The sequence below is a fragment of the Desarmillaria tabescens genome (genome assembly GCF_030435595.1).
Source record: "Desarmillaria tabescens strain CCBAS 213 chromosome Unknown EV420scaffold_14, whole genome shotgun sequence".
NCBI classification, from domain to species: domain Eukaryota; kingdom Fungi; phylum Basidiomycota; class Agaricomycetes; order Agaricales; family Physalacriaceae; genus Desarmillaria; species Desarmillaria tabescens.
In genome coordinates this window covers 947,408-962,422 of record NW_026848313.1, presented here as the reverse complement: position 1 = coordinate 962,422, position 15,015 = coordinate 947,408, and the positions used below count along the sequence as shown (strand labels likewise).

General features: G+C 48.4%; 6 protein-coding genes across 6 annotated transcripts; 2 read left to right on the top strand and 4 right to left on the bottom strand.

Annotated features, from left to right (window-relative positions):
• Positions 1-15: 15 nt before the first annotated feature.
• On the top strand, positions 16-4,501 carry EV420DRAFT_1629202 (uncharacterized protein; the record flags this gene model as incomplete). Its single annotated transcript, XM_060476084.1, has 22 exons — positions 16-415; positions 467-558; positions 612-728; positions 779-991; positions 1,042-1,137; positions 1,187-1,254; positions 1,307-1,621; positions 1,672-1,782; positions 1,829-1,915; positions 1,974-2,015; positions 2,068-2,189; positions 2,224-2,245; positions 2,294-2,381; positions 2,432-2,647; positions 2,697-2,796; positions 2,843-2,950; positions 3,011-3,153; positions 3,206-3,346; positions 3,395-3,663; positions 3,718-3,816; positions 3,872-4,079; positions 4,127-4,501. The coding sequence occupies exons 1-22, from the start codon at positions 43-45 to the stop codon at positions 4,499-4,501; spliced, it is 3,405 nt and encodes a 1,134-aa protein (XP_060332035.1). The 5' UTR covers positions 16-42.
• EV420DRAFT_293015 (uncharacterized protein) lies at positions 4,384-8,231 on the bottom strand. Its single transcript, XM_060481565.1, has 8 exons — positions 7,449-8,231; positions 6,378-7,389; positions 6,222-6,321; positions 6,032-6,168; positions 5,937-5,981; positions 5,531-5,884; positions 5,328-5,476; positions 4,384-5,274 (listed from the first exon to the last, which is right to left on the bottom strand). The coding sequence occupies exons 1-8, from the start codon at positions 8,066-8,068 to the stop codon at positions 4,689-4,691; spliced, it is 3,003 nt and encodes a 1,000-aa protein (XP_060332034.1). The 5' UTR covers positions 8,069-8,231; the 3' UTR covers positions 4,384-4,688.
• Positions 8,232-9,137: 906 nt separating this feature from the next.
• Positions 9,138-10,467, bottom strand: EV420DRAFT_1620329 (uncharacterized protein; the record flags this gene model as incomplete). The annotated part of the gene is made up of 8 exons (XM_060475561.1): positions 9,138-9,195; positions 9,257-9,489; positions 9,545-9,676; positions 9,729-9,808; positions 9,865-9,928; positions 9,984-10,205; positions 10,262-10,378; positions 10,429-10,467. The coding sequence occupies 8 exons, from the start codon at positions 10,465-10,467 to the stop codon at positions 9,138-9,140; spliced, it is 945 nt and encodes a 314-aa protein (XP_060332033.1).
• A 924-nt stretch (positions 10,468-11,391) lies between these two features.
• On the bottom strand, positions 11,392-12,974 carry EV420DRAFT_1537941 (XAP5, circadian clock regulator-domain-containing protein). Its single transcript, XM_060472975.1, has 6 exons — positions 12,638-12,974; positions 12,209-12,557; positions 12,057-12,155; positions 11,981-12,001; positions 11,730-11,924; positions 11,392-11,681 (listed from the first exon to the last, which is right to left on the bottom strand). Exons 1-6 carry the CDS (start codon positions 12,910-12,912, stop codon positions 11,637-11,639), a joined length of 984 nt encoding a protein of 327 aa, XP_060332032.1. The 5' UTR covers positions 12,913-12,974; the 3' UTR covers positions 11,392-11,636.
• On the top strand, positions 12,964-13,613 carry EV420DRAFT_1629199 (uncharacterized protein; the record flags this gene model as incomplete). The annotated part of the gene is made up of 2 exons (XM_060476083.1): positions 12,964-13,059; positions 13,110-13,613. Exons 1-2 carry the CDS (start codon positions 13,012-13,014, stop codon positions 13,611-13,613), a joined length of 552 nt encoding a protein of 183 aa, XP_060332031.1. The 5' UTR covers positions 12,964-13,011.
• EV420DRAFT_293116 (transport protein particle complex subunit) lies at positions 13,590-14,896 on the bottom strand. Its single transcript, XM_060481566.1, has 3 exons — positions 14,418-14,896; positions 14,169-14,366; positions 13,590-14,102 (listed from the first exon to the last, which is right to left on the bottom strand). Exons 1-3 carry the CDS (start codon positions 14,484-14,486, stop codon positions 13,689-13,691), a joined length of 681 nt encoding a protein of 226 aa, XP_060332030.1. The 5' UTR covers positions 14,487-14,896; the 3' UTR covers positions 13,590-13,688.
• Positions 14,897-15,015: the final 119 nt, after the last annotated feature.

Genomic DNA, 15,015 nt, shown 5'->3' with positions numbered 1-15,015 from the left:
CCGACCCTTTTACTTAATCACTACCTCCATTCACGTCCACTCATGCCACCGAAACGCAAACTACGCGCCTCGTCACCCAATGGCCTCGCCCCAGGACAGTTACTCAAGAGAAACACGCTTCCAGGCAATATGACAACACCGTGGGCTTGGGTGGGCACCGAGGTGGCGACGTCTTCAGAAATTACCCAAGAACACCTTCTCGCGACCTGTGGACTTTCTCGAAGAAACGATTGCTCGTTCTGTCGTAATAGATACTCACCAGACTACCGTTTGGCTTCATCACCAGCGCCTGACGATGCAGAGGATGGCGTCATTGTCATTTCCGATGATGAGGAGTTTACATGCAGCAAGCAGTCTTGCAAATACAACCCCAACTGTCTCAATTATCTTGGTCAAGAACTATGGGAGGATGAAGGTGAGGCTGCATGTTTGCTGTGGGCGAGAGCGGTGGATGACATCGCGATAGATCGTGCTAGGGAGGCATTTCTCAAGGCTGCTAACATCGGCGACGACCCTTTACTCCACAGTCGAGATCCGGATATCCCTGTGGGACTGAAAGTGAAATATTGCTTAGTCTCCATACTGAGTGGCACTCTCATCTAACACCCTAGAATCTTGGAGCGACCTGCTACGCGAATGCCTCGCTCCAAGTATGGTTTCGAGACCTAGCTTTTCGAAAAGGCGTATACGAGTGTCGACTTGCAGAAGGCTCTAAGGACAAGTTCAAGGTAGCAATCGTGACTCCCTATCATACGACTTGATTGAACAAGTCCCACAGGAATCTCCCATATTTCAGCTGCAAGTAACATTCGCCGCCCTACAGGAAAGTTCTCAGACCGTCTTCAACCCCATCAAACTTGTGGAGAGTCTGCAGCTGCGGACATCAGAGCAACAAGACGCCCAAGAATTCTCGAAGCTCTTTATGTCTCATCTCGATGCAGAATTCAAGAAACAAACCAGTCCCTCGCTACGGTCGCTTCTCACCGATCAAGTGTGCAAAATCTCTACCTGGATAATGTAACTGCTCGTTGATTGCTGCAGTTTCAAGGAAAACAGGTCTACGGAACTCTCTGTGATACCTGTGCTTACAAGTCTGAACGGTCGTCTGACTTTTTGGAAATTGAAATCAGTTTTAAGGTGCGTCTAGTACCTTCTTGCCACTCTCTGCTGGAACGCAGGTGCATAGAATAACGCAAAACTTGGAGATTGCATCGCAGCAACCCTACAACCAGAGAAATTAACCGGCGATAACAAGTAATCTCTTTCGTCTGTGATGTATTCTGGAGATGAGCTCATTGAATCATAGATACTTTTGTTGTCGGTGTGATGGTCACCGTGACGCTACACGCTATGTCGAATTACGTGAATTGCCGCCTGTTCTTCATTTTTCCCTGCTGCGTTTTGTTTACGATGTTTCCACTATGGAGAGAAAGAAGTCCAAAAACACCATCATATTTCCTGGCATCCTTAACATGAATAGGTTCATAGGAAATGCCGACTTGCGGAAGAGTGCGACGCACGATGATCACGATGACGGTATATATGAGCTGCGCGGGGTATTGTTGCACAAGGGTGCTAGTGCCTACCACGGACACTACGAAGCACAAGTTTTCGACATCACGTTTGTTGGTCTTGCAACTCTATGAGCATTATCTCTAATTCTTGCTATAGATCTCGATCCTGGTATCAGTTCAACGATGATGTAGTCACGAAGATTGAAAAGTTGGGGAAAACCCCTTCAGACAAGAAAATTATTGATCTAGAGTCAGATTCGGAAGTGAAGTGAGTCTTCTTCTAGTGAATTATACCTTTAACTGAAATAATGCAGACAAGAATCATTGCAAGGGAAGAAGCAACGTGCGAAGGCCGCTAAGCGAAAGCGTGTGATTGATGCCAGTGACGAAGAAATCGAGGGGTAATTGTGCACAACGTTTCACCGTTTTTGTTGTTATTGAAAACCGGACATTCTCTAGGGCCCCCGATCAGACCAATGGCTTAAATGCACAGGCTCCTAGGTTAATATGCTCCACACCACATGCGTTGTTAACTGACGTTGTGTCAATGCAGCGAAATCTCTTCCAAAGACGCTTATATGCTGATATATGCTAGGCGCGAGCCTTTGAAAACTGAACAGGCCGTATCTAATAATATGCCATTGAACCTTTCGCCTTCTCCTGATGTAATAGGAGGTTGTTAACGCACTAAACGCTACGCATGATGAAGAATGCGAGACATATTCCACCAAGTATGTGTCTCTTTCAACGCACAAACACATAACTAACATATTAACTAGGAAGAAGGCTGCTGTCGCCCATTTCGATGAAACAAGGCACCGAGTCATGGATATATATCGTTCTTGGAGTGGTGCCTCTGTCAATGAGGTTAGAATTTTATCTGTCTGCATTTTTCCCATTCCCTGACATGAAAACAGGACGCTGTGATAGTCAGTCAACAGGCCTTGAAGAAATGGCTTTCAACGGATTCTATAACGGCTGCCATCAAGACTATGAATAATTCTCAGGAAACATTGGGAACAGGCGAGCATACTAATGAACCGCGGCTTACTGAAATCCCAAACGACGAGATTATCTGTCCTCATGGACGTTTAGATTACAGGAGATCTCAGTATATGAAACGCATAACAAGAGTAAGAATCTGGTTTGTTCACTCTTTCGGTATAAACTAATATATGAAAGCGTGCATACGAGCGGATAAATGACGAGACTTGCTGTGTTTTCAAACCGATACTGACACCTAGTGATGTCTGCAGAGAATGCGTACAGAGATCACTCACAGGTACGTCGAAGCGAGCCGTACGTACAAATACTAACAGTTTAACCAGAGCGAATATATCAGATTGAGCATCCACGAATAGTGCGAGACTTCGAACAGGTTTCAGAAGTTGGCGCTAATTCTTTCGGCTACTGGATATCTAAACCTTGGCTAAAAGGTATGCTATCGGCTCAACTTGGAGCCGACACTAGTGAAACTGATTGCCGACAACATGTAGATTGGAAATTGGCGAAACCGAAAATGCATGTGGTCTCTGAGAGCGATCCTTCTCCAGAAGCACCGGAATACGATAGGCACGTTCGTTGTGAGCATGGGGGATTGGTGCTTAACACGACGTCACGGACGCGAATTTCAGTGGAGGTGAGTCGAAATTTACAAGTCCTCCATCCTGTGGGTCATTCATCTCGAATAGGGAATGGAAATATTGATAAGGTTGTTTCCGACCTGGGAAGCATTCTCCACTGAGATGGAACCATGCGCAGTGTGCGAAGCCTCCATCGATATAACGAAGGCTGACCGCTTGGAGCTACGAAAACGTGCAGAGAATGAGAAGGTGCGTGTGTGATCCACCAAGGTTACCATGGTACTTGACGGTATACAGGCCAGACTAAAGCACCTAAATGATAACGAACTTGTCAGGGGCGTGGTACTGCTTGAGGAAATTCCATGTGCGATTCTCCCAACGCAATTTCTACGCTCCTGGAGGCGTTGGTTGACTCGTCCTGGTGATTTCCCAAGGCCGGAAGTCATCGACAATGAGCCTTTCTTTTGTCACCATCGTCTTCTCATTTTCGATCCCAACTGTGCGACGGATATGGACTCCGCTTTGGCCGTTGTCAAACGAAGCGACTGGGATATTCTGGAAACTTAGTATGTACTCGCACGATCTTACACTGATCCGAGGACCAAACGATACAATTATAGTTACTCAGCTGGGCCTTTGATTGCTCTTGCAAAAGAAAGTGGAAGCTCGGCACGGTTCGTTCATGACATACCTGTTTGTGATCCATGTCGGCAGAAACGGTAACCACAAATCTCTCCGCAATGATGCGCAGTGCCACTGACTTGCTGTTCCTAGAAAGCGTGATTGGGAAACTACCGACATAACTATTCGGTTTGGTAAGGGAACGAAGCCTAATGAGGGTGGCGACTCCATTTCCCGAGACCCTGCTCCAAAGATGTTGGGTGCCCGACAATCCAAGCGATTACGGCAGATAAAGCAACACGGCGAGAGGCGAAAGGTGACGATATCCAAGACCACCACCGTCAAAGATATCAAAGTCATGGTGCGGAGATTTGCGCACCTTACAACTGCTGTCTCAACGGAATATAGCTCCAGAAGATATTTAATATTTCGCCCATTTGTCAGCGCATCTTTTATCTCGGACAAGAACTGGAGGACAACACGGCGACGGCAGCATCATTGAACATTTTCGCTAACGATATTCTGGAACTTCGAGAACAGAACGAGGTTTACGAGCTTTCTTCGGACGGCGACGAGGTTCCCAGTAAGCGGCCACGAAGAGAAGAAGGAAGTGGCTTCGGAGGGACTTTACTAGGAGGATCAAACAATGTGTCCACTTCTCGGGAACAGAGCGAGACTCCGCCAAAGAGCAGCGGAGTCGAACAGAAATCCTGCGGAATGTGTACCTTGTTAAATGACTCTGATGCTCTAACCTGTACAATGTGTGATACACCTTTTCATTGAATTGATACTTTACAAACATTTTATTTTGGGCGTAATCAGTATCGTGGCGGTCGTGATCTAAAGAACCTTTTGTTACGGACATACGATGCTTAGTCCCGTCGAAAACCAAGAAACAAAGCTTGAAACCCCAGGAAAGACAAGAAGAAAAACCACCTATTCCCTAATATATACCCCAGAAATAACCATCTTAAATGGGAAGCGCCGACGAATACACAGACACAGTCTGAGAATTTGGTAGAGACACGCCGCTTACATGACTTCCAACCATATTATGGCGTGCCTCGAGCATGTCTCCTGGACTTCGCCGTGACTGAGCAAGGAGAGATTGCGTCGTCATCATGACGTCGACTTCGTTAGAGCCATGTCCTGCCATTTTCACAGCTGCAGCAAGAGCGCCTTGTACTCCGTCTGACATATCACTGACAGAGGCCGACTGGATAGCCATAGCATCCGTGGGGATCATGCCAGCAGCTGCAGCCATAGGAGCGACGGCTGTTTGTGCGGCTTCGGCCACGATCTGCGCGGCTGCCCGAGCCAAGCGTTGAGTGTCAGAATGAGTGGGCCCTGTCATGGCCTTGTCGTATGCATTCATCGTGTGTTCAAGAACGCGCTGCTGCTTCACAAGGTCACCCAAATCCTGTTGTTTTGAAGGAGGGCTGGAACGTTGTATGTGCGTAGTTTCATCGGCCACACGTTGCGCAACGTTTTGAAGCACGGTGACAACACGAGCTGGAGTATCGTCTGATCCGCTGTTGTTTGTACGTGTGGAATGACTGAAGATAATTGTTGTCATGACATGAAAGCTCAATGGCACGAGAGTACATACCGTTGACCCGCCATGCCTAGGTCATTTACGCCAGACATATCATGAACGGCCGATGAACGTCCAAATGATGATGACTCGACCGAGGCTACTGGAGCAATATTCAAAGTAAACCTATGAGACAAATGTCCCTCTTGACCATCTACATTGAACTATAGCCGCCGTATAATCAGCTAAGCAACCGCGTCAAATCCTGAAGAGCTTACGATTGCGTTGACAGTAACTTCGCAGCTCTGAGCGTCAGGTGGTGGAATTCCGCTTAGTGTGTCCTCCTTCCATGATAGCCAAGAAGGCAGGTACGGGGAGCTGTAATGTACCGGAACATTCTGCCAAGATGCTTGAGGATCCCATACCCTCGGTGTCCACTGCCAGCGTAGACCGCAATATGCGACGCTGGGAGGTGTGCCCGCCAGCTTGCGGTAGAAAGGGCGGAATTCCCATCTCCCATCCCCGATCTTCTTCGCCTCAACATTCCAAATGTGGTTCCCTTTAGACTTCGCTTTTTTCCCATCCTCGTTGAAGCGCAAGATGTGGGGTTGCCGCCAAAGGTAATTTCGTACCTGCGGAAGCATTATTAGTCCGCAACAAATAGTTCGGCGGAGCGATACAAACTTTTTTCATCGGTATTTTGTCTTCCGGATATCCTTGCCTCGCCAGCTATGCCGGATTCAATATAATGATCATACAAGGAGATGAACGGAACTCACCTCGTCCAAGAACGCCGAAGTAAAGGCCTGGATGCGGAACTTAAATGGTCGGAAATCAGGCGATTCATCTAGCCGCTGCATTTTCTTCGCCATGAGAGTTTGATGGATTGCTTCACCTTTCGAATCAGTAGCGTCGACTGAAAATAGCAGTCAATAGCGAACGAGTCACGCAAATTTCAAACAAACTTACGATTAGAGCATATCCTATTCAGGTATTCGAAAAAAATACGGTCAACCTCGGAACGATACTCCTGAGGGACATCTGATGAAGTTGTGTGATCTGGTGATGTCTACAAAGGAAACTGTTTAGTTGTACAGAATTTGAAATCCGGAGAGAAGGGCCCACCAAATGATGATTATTGCTCGGGGGAGATTCTTCACTGTCATCATCATCGCCATCTTCGTCTTCAGGTGCTTCATCATATTCCCGAGTATGGGACTCGTGAGAACCACGTCTAGCGAAATGCGAGGTCGTCGGCAGGGAACTGTCATAGCTGTTGCCCGACCGTTTCAAAGGCGGCAAAACGGGAAAAGCATCCTGTGCCGGAGCAGTAGGCCATGTATCACCACCAAAGTGCTTCGCATAATCAAAAGAGGGGAAGGGAGTACCGAACGCGCCGCCAATTGAGCCAGAGCGGGTCATCCGACCGACGGGGGCACTGGCACCGGGATACGGAGGTACCCTCGGAATGCCGGCATCACCCGCGGGAGTACCCAGACCGCCAATAGCGCTCGCAGACAATGAATGTGAGTGTCGCGTCGGTACGATACTTTCTGACCACGAGGTACGGTGGGGAGGCAGCGACGGTTGGGTGGGGCTATTCAAGAACAGATCTGAGGAACTTGTATACACGTTGTAGTTTGGTGGTAAGGGCTGCTGTTTTCCTGCAGTGAACATGAAGGGCGGGGATGCCGGTCGAGAAGGCGGGGGAGATTGGGGAAGGCTGTTGACATGGTAAGGAAGGGAAGCCGATGGAGTAGTAAACAGAGGAGTGTTGTCCTGCGGCTCGGCCTTGAGACTCTTGACAGGTCGTTCCTCTTCCAAAGTGGAAGCACACCGTTTGCGCCGCTCCTCTGCGCCAACCAATGATGGTAATAATGGCGAAGAAATAATTGGGAATGAAACGACCGGATCGCCGCTGGACGGTAATGATGGTGGCGGAGAAAAGTAGTCGACTTTAGTTTCGTTACCATACGGCGTTCCGAGCTTCGAATCCGACAAAGAAACGTCAGTGAGGCTAGAAATCAAGTCTGACACGACCGAAAGCTTGCTTCGAAGGCCTTCGAGAAGTGAATGAGCACGCTGGGGCTGCTGCATCCTACAAGCTTGACCAGCCGTTTCTGCGTTATGGGCAATCCTGTAAGCATTTGGATGAATACGTGATGACAAATCGAAAGAGAATGGGACAAAACGCACTCTTGTAACATGCTTTCAGCAAGCAGTGAATTGCCGTTCTTGTGTGCTGAAGGGAACAGACCGATGGGAGGTTGGTGAGTAGCCAAGTTCATCATAACACTGGGAGCAAAAGAGCCGATAGTGTTTGCACGACTTCGAGCCGGTGTCACTGGCTCAAGAGCAGACTGTAAAGAGGATGTGGGGGTAGTACTGAATGCAGGAGCAGTGGTATGTATGCGAGGGGGCGTCCGGGTGTGAGTGGGAGGAGAAAGGGAAGGTGCATGAGAGGCAGCGGTGCCCGCTACAGGCATGTCGTTTTCAAAGTTGGAAGTAGGAACGTAGAGCGAACATCCGGATGCAAAATCCGAAATGGTACTCGAAGTGGAATGAATGACAGCTGAAGGGTCGATAGCATCCGGTTCCAAATATGCAGGCGGAGAAAGATTGGGTTGATTTGTTGACACGTGCAGTGGGCCATTGAGCTCCGCTTTATTGGGAAAGACTGTAGGAGAGTCCGGTATGAGGCGAGAAGAAGAGCTGTGCACGGCAGCAGGCAAGATAGTTCCGGATATGGCTGGCACGAACTCGGGCGAACCATCGGACGAAGGCGGCAGTGATACTGTCGTGTCCATTGGGCTCATTGTGGAACTGGGAGCTGCGATGTACGGACCGAAACGCCGACTGGGTAAAGCGTAGGAAACCGGTGGCACTGGTCGTTAATGGACGTGTGTAATGGACGTGTTGCCGACAGGATGTGGCTACCGGGAGAATTTCTCGTGACTGCAGGCCGTAAGAATATCAGAGGGATCGATGCTGTTTCCCTGGCGTCGTGTGCGCAGCTACGACGGACCCGTAGAAATATAATGGACAGAGTCGTAGTGTCCAGCGCGAAACGACGTAGTAAGAGTGCGCAAAGACGGGGTGAGTGACAGCGCCAGCGGTCGAAGGCAGATTTAAAGGAAAAGAGGATGGTGATGGTAGGAAAGCAAGTAGCCAAGGAAAGGCGACAGCGGCGTTACAGTGTGAAGGAAGCGCAAAGGAAGGAGAGAGATGAAGGAGATGAAGGTAAAATCCAAAAGGTCCGTCGCAAGCTGCCTTCGCAATTGGAAAGTCGCCTCTATCACGTGCTCCTGGCGGGGGAGTGGATCACCTATTCCGAGTAGTTCGTCGGGCTCTTTTTCGCTCAATTGTAATTCATTCATTCATTCTTTCCTGTACAGCATTTCTATCTCAATCACGCTCTTAGAAGGCCATCCTCTGCTGTACTCCATCATAGATCGAACCGAACCTGCATGTACAGCATCTCGACTGGATGTGATATCCGAAAACGGGCAAATATTATTGCAGGTTCTTGCCGCGGTACTATGAGTCTCCCGGAGACTTTCGCGGAGATAAAAATGCTTTGCATATGCGCAGGGATCAGCGAAGCAGAAACGAACGCTTGAAATGAACCGGGTGTGAATTTCACCCATCCAATAGAATGAATGTTTGATGCCAGGGACACCAGCCCGACTCGGTGCCTTCGGGTCATTCCTGCGGCAACAGCACTTGTAAATACATGCAGTGGCTGACCCACCGGCGACTCTAATCAAAATGTTAGATCGGGACGGCAAAACAATCAGATCCTTCTTAAGACAACATAAGATATATACTTTATTTCGGAGTATCACAACGAGGCACAGCGACATCCTGAAGGAAACATACGGAACTTCAATCATATCGACTTCTCCTGGGACTACGTGATCTTGCCCGATCGCGTCTGCGGTCACTACAGCAATATAACACACCGATCAATAATGGAGGTAACGAGATTCAATTTCATCACTTACTCGTAGCGCGACGATGAGTGTCGGTCACCGTATCCACGATCTCTGTCCCGGTCACGATACTCATCGCCCCCTCGAGAGGAGCGATAATCCCCACCAGACCGTCCAGACGCTGCACCAGATGGCCCGTTGACGCCCGACACAGGTGCTGATGAAGGTGGCGCAGCTTTGCGTTTCTCTCGTTCTTCACGGAACTTCGCCAGCATGTTCCGCAACTCATGGTAACCTAAATGCATCTACACAAGGCGCGTAAATAGGAAGCTTGACTGCGAGAACGTGGGAAAGACCTACTTTACCACCAAAATGATCTGCGAGTCGACGATCGGAATCAAGTACTGAAAGGTATGCGCCGCAGACATCACAAACCCGCAGCTTTTGGTGACCAGAGGCACCAGAAGTGTCTGTTAATTGTTGCAACTCTCTCTAAAAGAATCTTCAATTCCACTGCATCCCGGAAGATCATCAGACGACGTGCCTCTTTTTCGCTCTTTTCACTTTTCAGCGCTTCTATAGCTTGCATTTCACGCATGGATTCATCAACCTGGCCTTGTTCCCCTATAAAGGCACGATGTTAGCCTTGTGGACCTTCGGAATAGATGAGGAAACCTTACCGAGCGTCTCGATTTTCTCTGTTCCACCTTGTATGGCCAATTCGATTTCAGCAATTTCCTTCATCTAGAAGGCACTGGAACTCAGAGATATCCAGCGAGCAGGGTATTTGACACCATACCAGGTTCGTTGTTTTTGCATTCTCTTCTGGCGTCTTTTCCAGCCTCCGGTGTGCAGCTCGAATTCTCCGGTCACATTCATCAACGAAGGCGAATATGTTCGACTCGTACTCCATCTGGAACCTATTGAATATAGGGTCGTTAGGATTCGCTTCTTTGGCCGCATTGTACTCGGTTTTGAGCCGCTCCGTGTGCGACTTGGGGCAGGCTCCCAGGTCCATTTTCTGGTTTTTCCTGTTACAACCAATGAAATCAAACGGTCCCATGACGGTAAACGCACAGTATTTGTGAAAAGGGCATGAGGGCATGTCCCACAGAGGAAATTCCTGCAAACTTTATCATCTGACCAGACAAGATTGGCGTTTGCGACACCCATAGCTTCTGGGCCCATCATTTGCTGTAATGGCACTAAGCATATAGCCAGCTACTTTGAAGAGAAATACACACCTCCAGGAGCTTACGCTGCATTTCAGCTAACCGGCCCATGTTGTTTCACGGTGAGAGCAGTACAGTTGAGCCAACGAGATGAACGTCGAGAGCAAGAAGGTTTGTTGATCATTACCTTCGAAAGTAAACAAAGCGATCACATCACCTGGGATGATATCACCCCGGATACAACTATACTAGGAAACACTTCCGCTGACGACGATATTTCTTCGAAAACAAATTACCGAGAACAACTACCGTAGACGGCATGTTGGCTATCCTTACTCCAGAGATATTAATACGTATGAGCGCAGCATCCCTTCCGGACCGCCCTGTCGGCTTGTTGCGAACATTTCATGAATAACGTTGTAACTATCGGAACCAAAGAGGCTCGAAGAGCCATGTGTACTCCGTGTTCACGAATCGCCTTAGCGGCCCGCATGGTAGAAAAGAAGGAACGCTTTGTGTCGCAATTTGGTATTTTCAAGCGAGTCCGACAGTACCTTATCTCTAGACTCTGAATCGAAACCACGGTACACGGAGTTCTCGAGTATCTGCCAAACTCTGTTTCTCAATTGGTGATTCTTTATCCCGATGATCGTTGTTCGTCGAATGGGCGTCCTTTTACTTACTCCGTGTGCGGAATGTGGTGGCTCACGAATTACAATTCCTCACTGACATTTTTGATCAACCCAGTCGAAAGTGCTCGGATAGAGCGCGAAGCGTGTATTCAACACGTCATTGTTATCGCTTGGTAAAGACCTTCAGGTGATACACTTCTGGGTCTGGAGTATCAGGCATAGATCCAACAGCCGGAGATCTACCAATGACTTAATGGGAGCGGCGTAAATACCTTTCCCAGATATTCGGTACAACGAACGGGTCGCCATGAAACATATGAAGGCCACTTGACGAGGAACCGTCATTCGAAGCTATTCTCAACTTACGACCTCCGGGAAACGTCAGCCATTTCGAACCGAATATTGCCTACTAAAGTTCCCCGTGGAGAATGAAGACTAGGATACGCTGCCAATCAATATTCTGGGGAAATAGAATGGAAATATACATATTGCCGACGCCGGATTTTCAACTAACTGATTGAAACGATACCGTGCACGTTATCTGCGGCTGTGAAGAGGCCTATGAATCCGATTCTGAACGGCCTAATCAATTTCAACGAAGCGTCAATATGGTACGTCCGCTCTCAAGACGATACACAGAGTAAACCCTCAGGCGATAGTGTATTTTCCATAATTCTTTTCCGGATCAAATACCTGAGAGAATTCAGTGTGATAAATGGCGGAGGAAGTAGCGTCACACACCTCCCATCGCGACGCAGGAAAAATGTGTTTGTTCCGCTGATAATAACTTCTTTCTACAACTTTCCCAGCATGTGATTCGTCCTTCTCCTTTGTAGCATCGGCCAGAAGTCGAACATCGTCGTGAATGTCGAAGTTAAACAGAGGTCCTGACTTGCCCCGCGCCTTATTAATGATGAAATCATAGAAGGTATAATGCTGCAGTAGTACCGATGCATGAGAAAAGAAGTGCAGAACACATAAATAACGCAAACCTGCGGTATTATAATATCCTCCTGCGAAGAATGGTGAGGAAGCGTGACACTACTGGTAAGCTGAAGGGACACATACCTTGACATACATAAGGTTATCAACGCTAACTCCACGCAGCTCGGAATGCTGAGAGCGACACTTCTCTAGGAAACTAGCAATATCATCGCCTTTCTTACACTGAAAAGAACGTCATGAAATCCAGGGAAGACGGAGGAGAGAGGGTAACGTACAATGACACTCTTTCTATGTCCACTACCATCCCAGTAAGAATACGTTACTTCAATATCCTCCTGCTTAATTTCTTCTTGGCGTCGAAGCCACTCCTGCCTCAAGCGCTCACGTTCCCTTCTCTCAGCCTCTTCTCGTTCCCTGTCAGGAAGGAATGAGGTATCGACATTGGGGTTTTTGCGGAACTTGCTGCGCTTAGCAGGAGGGCCATCTTCACCGTTGCTGTCCTTATCCTTGGTGGCACCAGAGCTATCCACACCCGAATCGCCGTCTTCGTTCTCGTCGTCCATGGCAAAAGAGAGCGTAGCTTTGGCGGCTTTCTTCCTTTTCTTCACTTTTTTTGTCTCCTCTCTAAACAGATTCTCCACAATCTATAAGCCATCTGGACTCGTTCCAAAGAAAAGAAAGGGTAGAGTGGACGGAAAACATACTTTAGCTCATTTGTTTTCGCTGCCTCCCTAGCTTTCGCTTCTTCTAATTCTTTTCTCTTTTGCTGAAACTCTTCCAAATGAACGAGACCAACGGTGTTATGCTTGAGAGTATCTTCCATGGAATCATGCTGTCCAACAAAACGATTGGCAGAGGGGCGAGCTTTTTCGGTTTCGTTGATGAGGTTTTTCTTCTGCCGTTCGAAGTCCTCCCGCATTTGGTCTCGCTGCTTAACGAGAGCATCTTCGCGACGACCTTCTGCTTTGCTGGAGGCCATGGTTGGTGTCGGTGGTCGTGACTGAAGCTGGCAGTGGCGGAGAGTGAAAATGTCCCGCCGTGTCCCGTGATCCTTTACGTCTTTCCTTCCGCCTGTGCGATGGTGCACATTCTGGGTATCAAGCTCAACGACGCCCATCGTGCCAGGGTTCGTTCAATTTACTAGCATATATTCGCAATCTAATCTGACTTTTCCAGTTTGCCCTGACGAAAATCTATGGCGTCGGCCACCACATCGCCCATCGCCTATGTGCGAGATTTCAAATCCACGACCAGATGAAAATTGGCGACCTTACTCCCTTTCAAGTCACTTCTTTGGCATCATTCTTATCGTCACCACATACTGCCCCTCCGGTGCCTCATTATCCGTTAGCCTCGCCTGGCTTTGCCCCCCCAGCAACCTCGACACCACTACAAACCCTGCAAGCCGAGTTCAAGGCCAGGAGGGAGCAGCAGCCAGCCAAACAACGGTACTGGGCGGAAAGATACGGGAAAGTGCGAGAGGAGCCCCGGGACCCGCTGAACAGTTTGAAGATCGAGTCGGAGTTGAGGAGAGAGATCAGAGAAAACATACAGCATCACAGGATGATTGGTAGCTGGGTTGGAAAGAGACACGCGATGCGGTTGCCTGTTAGAGGACAGAGGACCAAGTCGAATGCGAAGAACGCGAAGAAGCTTAACCACATTGGCCGTTATTCATAAAATATTCTCTGCATTCATTATACATATAAATTATGGCCCAGAGTAAAATGCTATTATACAGGCAAAGGTAAGTACCTAATCATCGCCAACGGGAACCTCTTCTTCCAAGTATTTTATTAGCTTCACTCGAATCTCTGTCGTCTCATCGCCCCGTAGCACATCGGATATGAATTCTGCCTGTACTTGCATCTGCACCTGCAAGAGTATTGTCCAGCCAAGGCAGCACACAGCAGCTAATCCGTTACTCACCATTTCTAGCGCTCCCCGAATAACCCCACACAGTACATTACTGAACCAAAGACCACCTTCGAGGACTTCTTCTGGGAGCTCAACGAACTCCGCCAGAGGGTTCTCGTCCAGGGTTAGGGTGAAATACGCTGACGGTCCTGGTACAGAGCCCACGCTATTCGGACGCCCCGGCGACGATGGAGGTGCAGCAGTGCCATGTGTGACGGATGGTGAAATGTTGAGGAACGATTTGAAGCCGACCTAATAGCAAGAGAAGAGAAGGGATCAGCGACGGTCCTCTCAGCAATCACAGCGCAGCCTACGCACCTTTGCAACGACCTCTCCAACTTCCCGAAAGTCTGAGCACCGTCCCAAACTACTCTTCGCCAGGAAATCTTCTATCAACCGTGTACCGATGTTGTACCCCATCTTCTCTAGCTGCTTGTTCACTTCACCGTAGTCTTCATAGTCTTGTATAAGCTGGACAACCAGTGCACCGTATGTCAGCGCAAAAAGCTCTGCATTCTGAGGTAATGAGCATCATAGTAGTATCGAAAAGGGTAAATATTCACTTACCACTTTTTCTGAGCGGCCTTTCCACAAATCCTCCCCGATGCCCTTGTATTGTTTGCTGGTTGTAGCCATAGATGGATATGTCACGTGTGTCACATCGCGTCTCACATCGGCGGTCTCGGGCCGGAATCTCACGAACCTGAATCGAGCCTAAACCAAGCTTTTCCTGACATTGGCACCGTCGGACGATTCTTGGTAGCATTTGGAATCTTTTTTTACGCGTCGTTTATGCTATCTAATCGCCTGACCGGGATGTCTGTTTTATACAGCCTCAGCATGCGGTATGCTTCTTCGGTAACTTACTGTCTGAAGGTTTCGGATGACTCGCTACTTCTTAGCATCTCTACAAGTTGGAATCATTTCACGATGACAGATTGAATGCACCAGTAAAAATCCCGGTACCTCTGGCCCGGTCTCTTAATCGAACGAAACCTTGCTCACCAACAGATCACGTTGAATGATCTCCTCTGATAGGTGAGTCTCTCGCGTTAACCTTCAACCAAGTCCAGGATTCTCTTCAATTTGATGGAAGGTCTCTCAGATCACTTGTGCATAGGAATATGCGCGCTGCATTCATATCTTTTGTCTCACGTTCAATTCG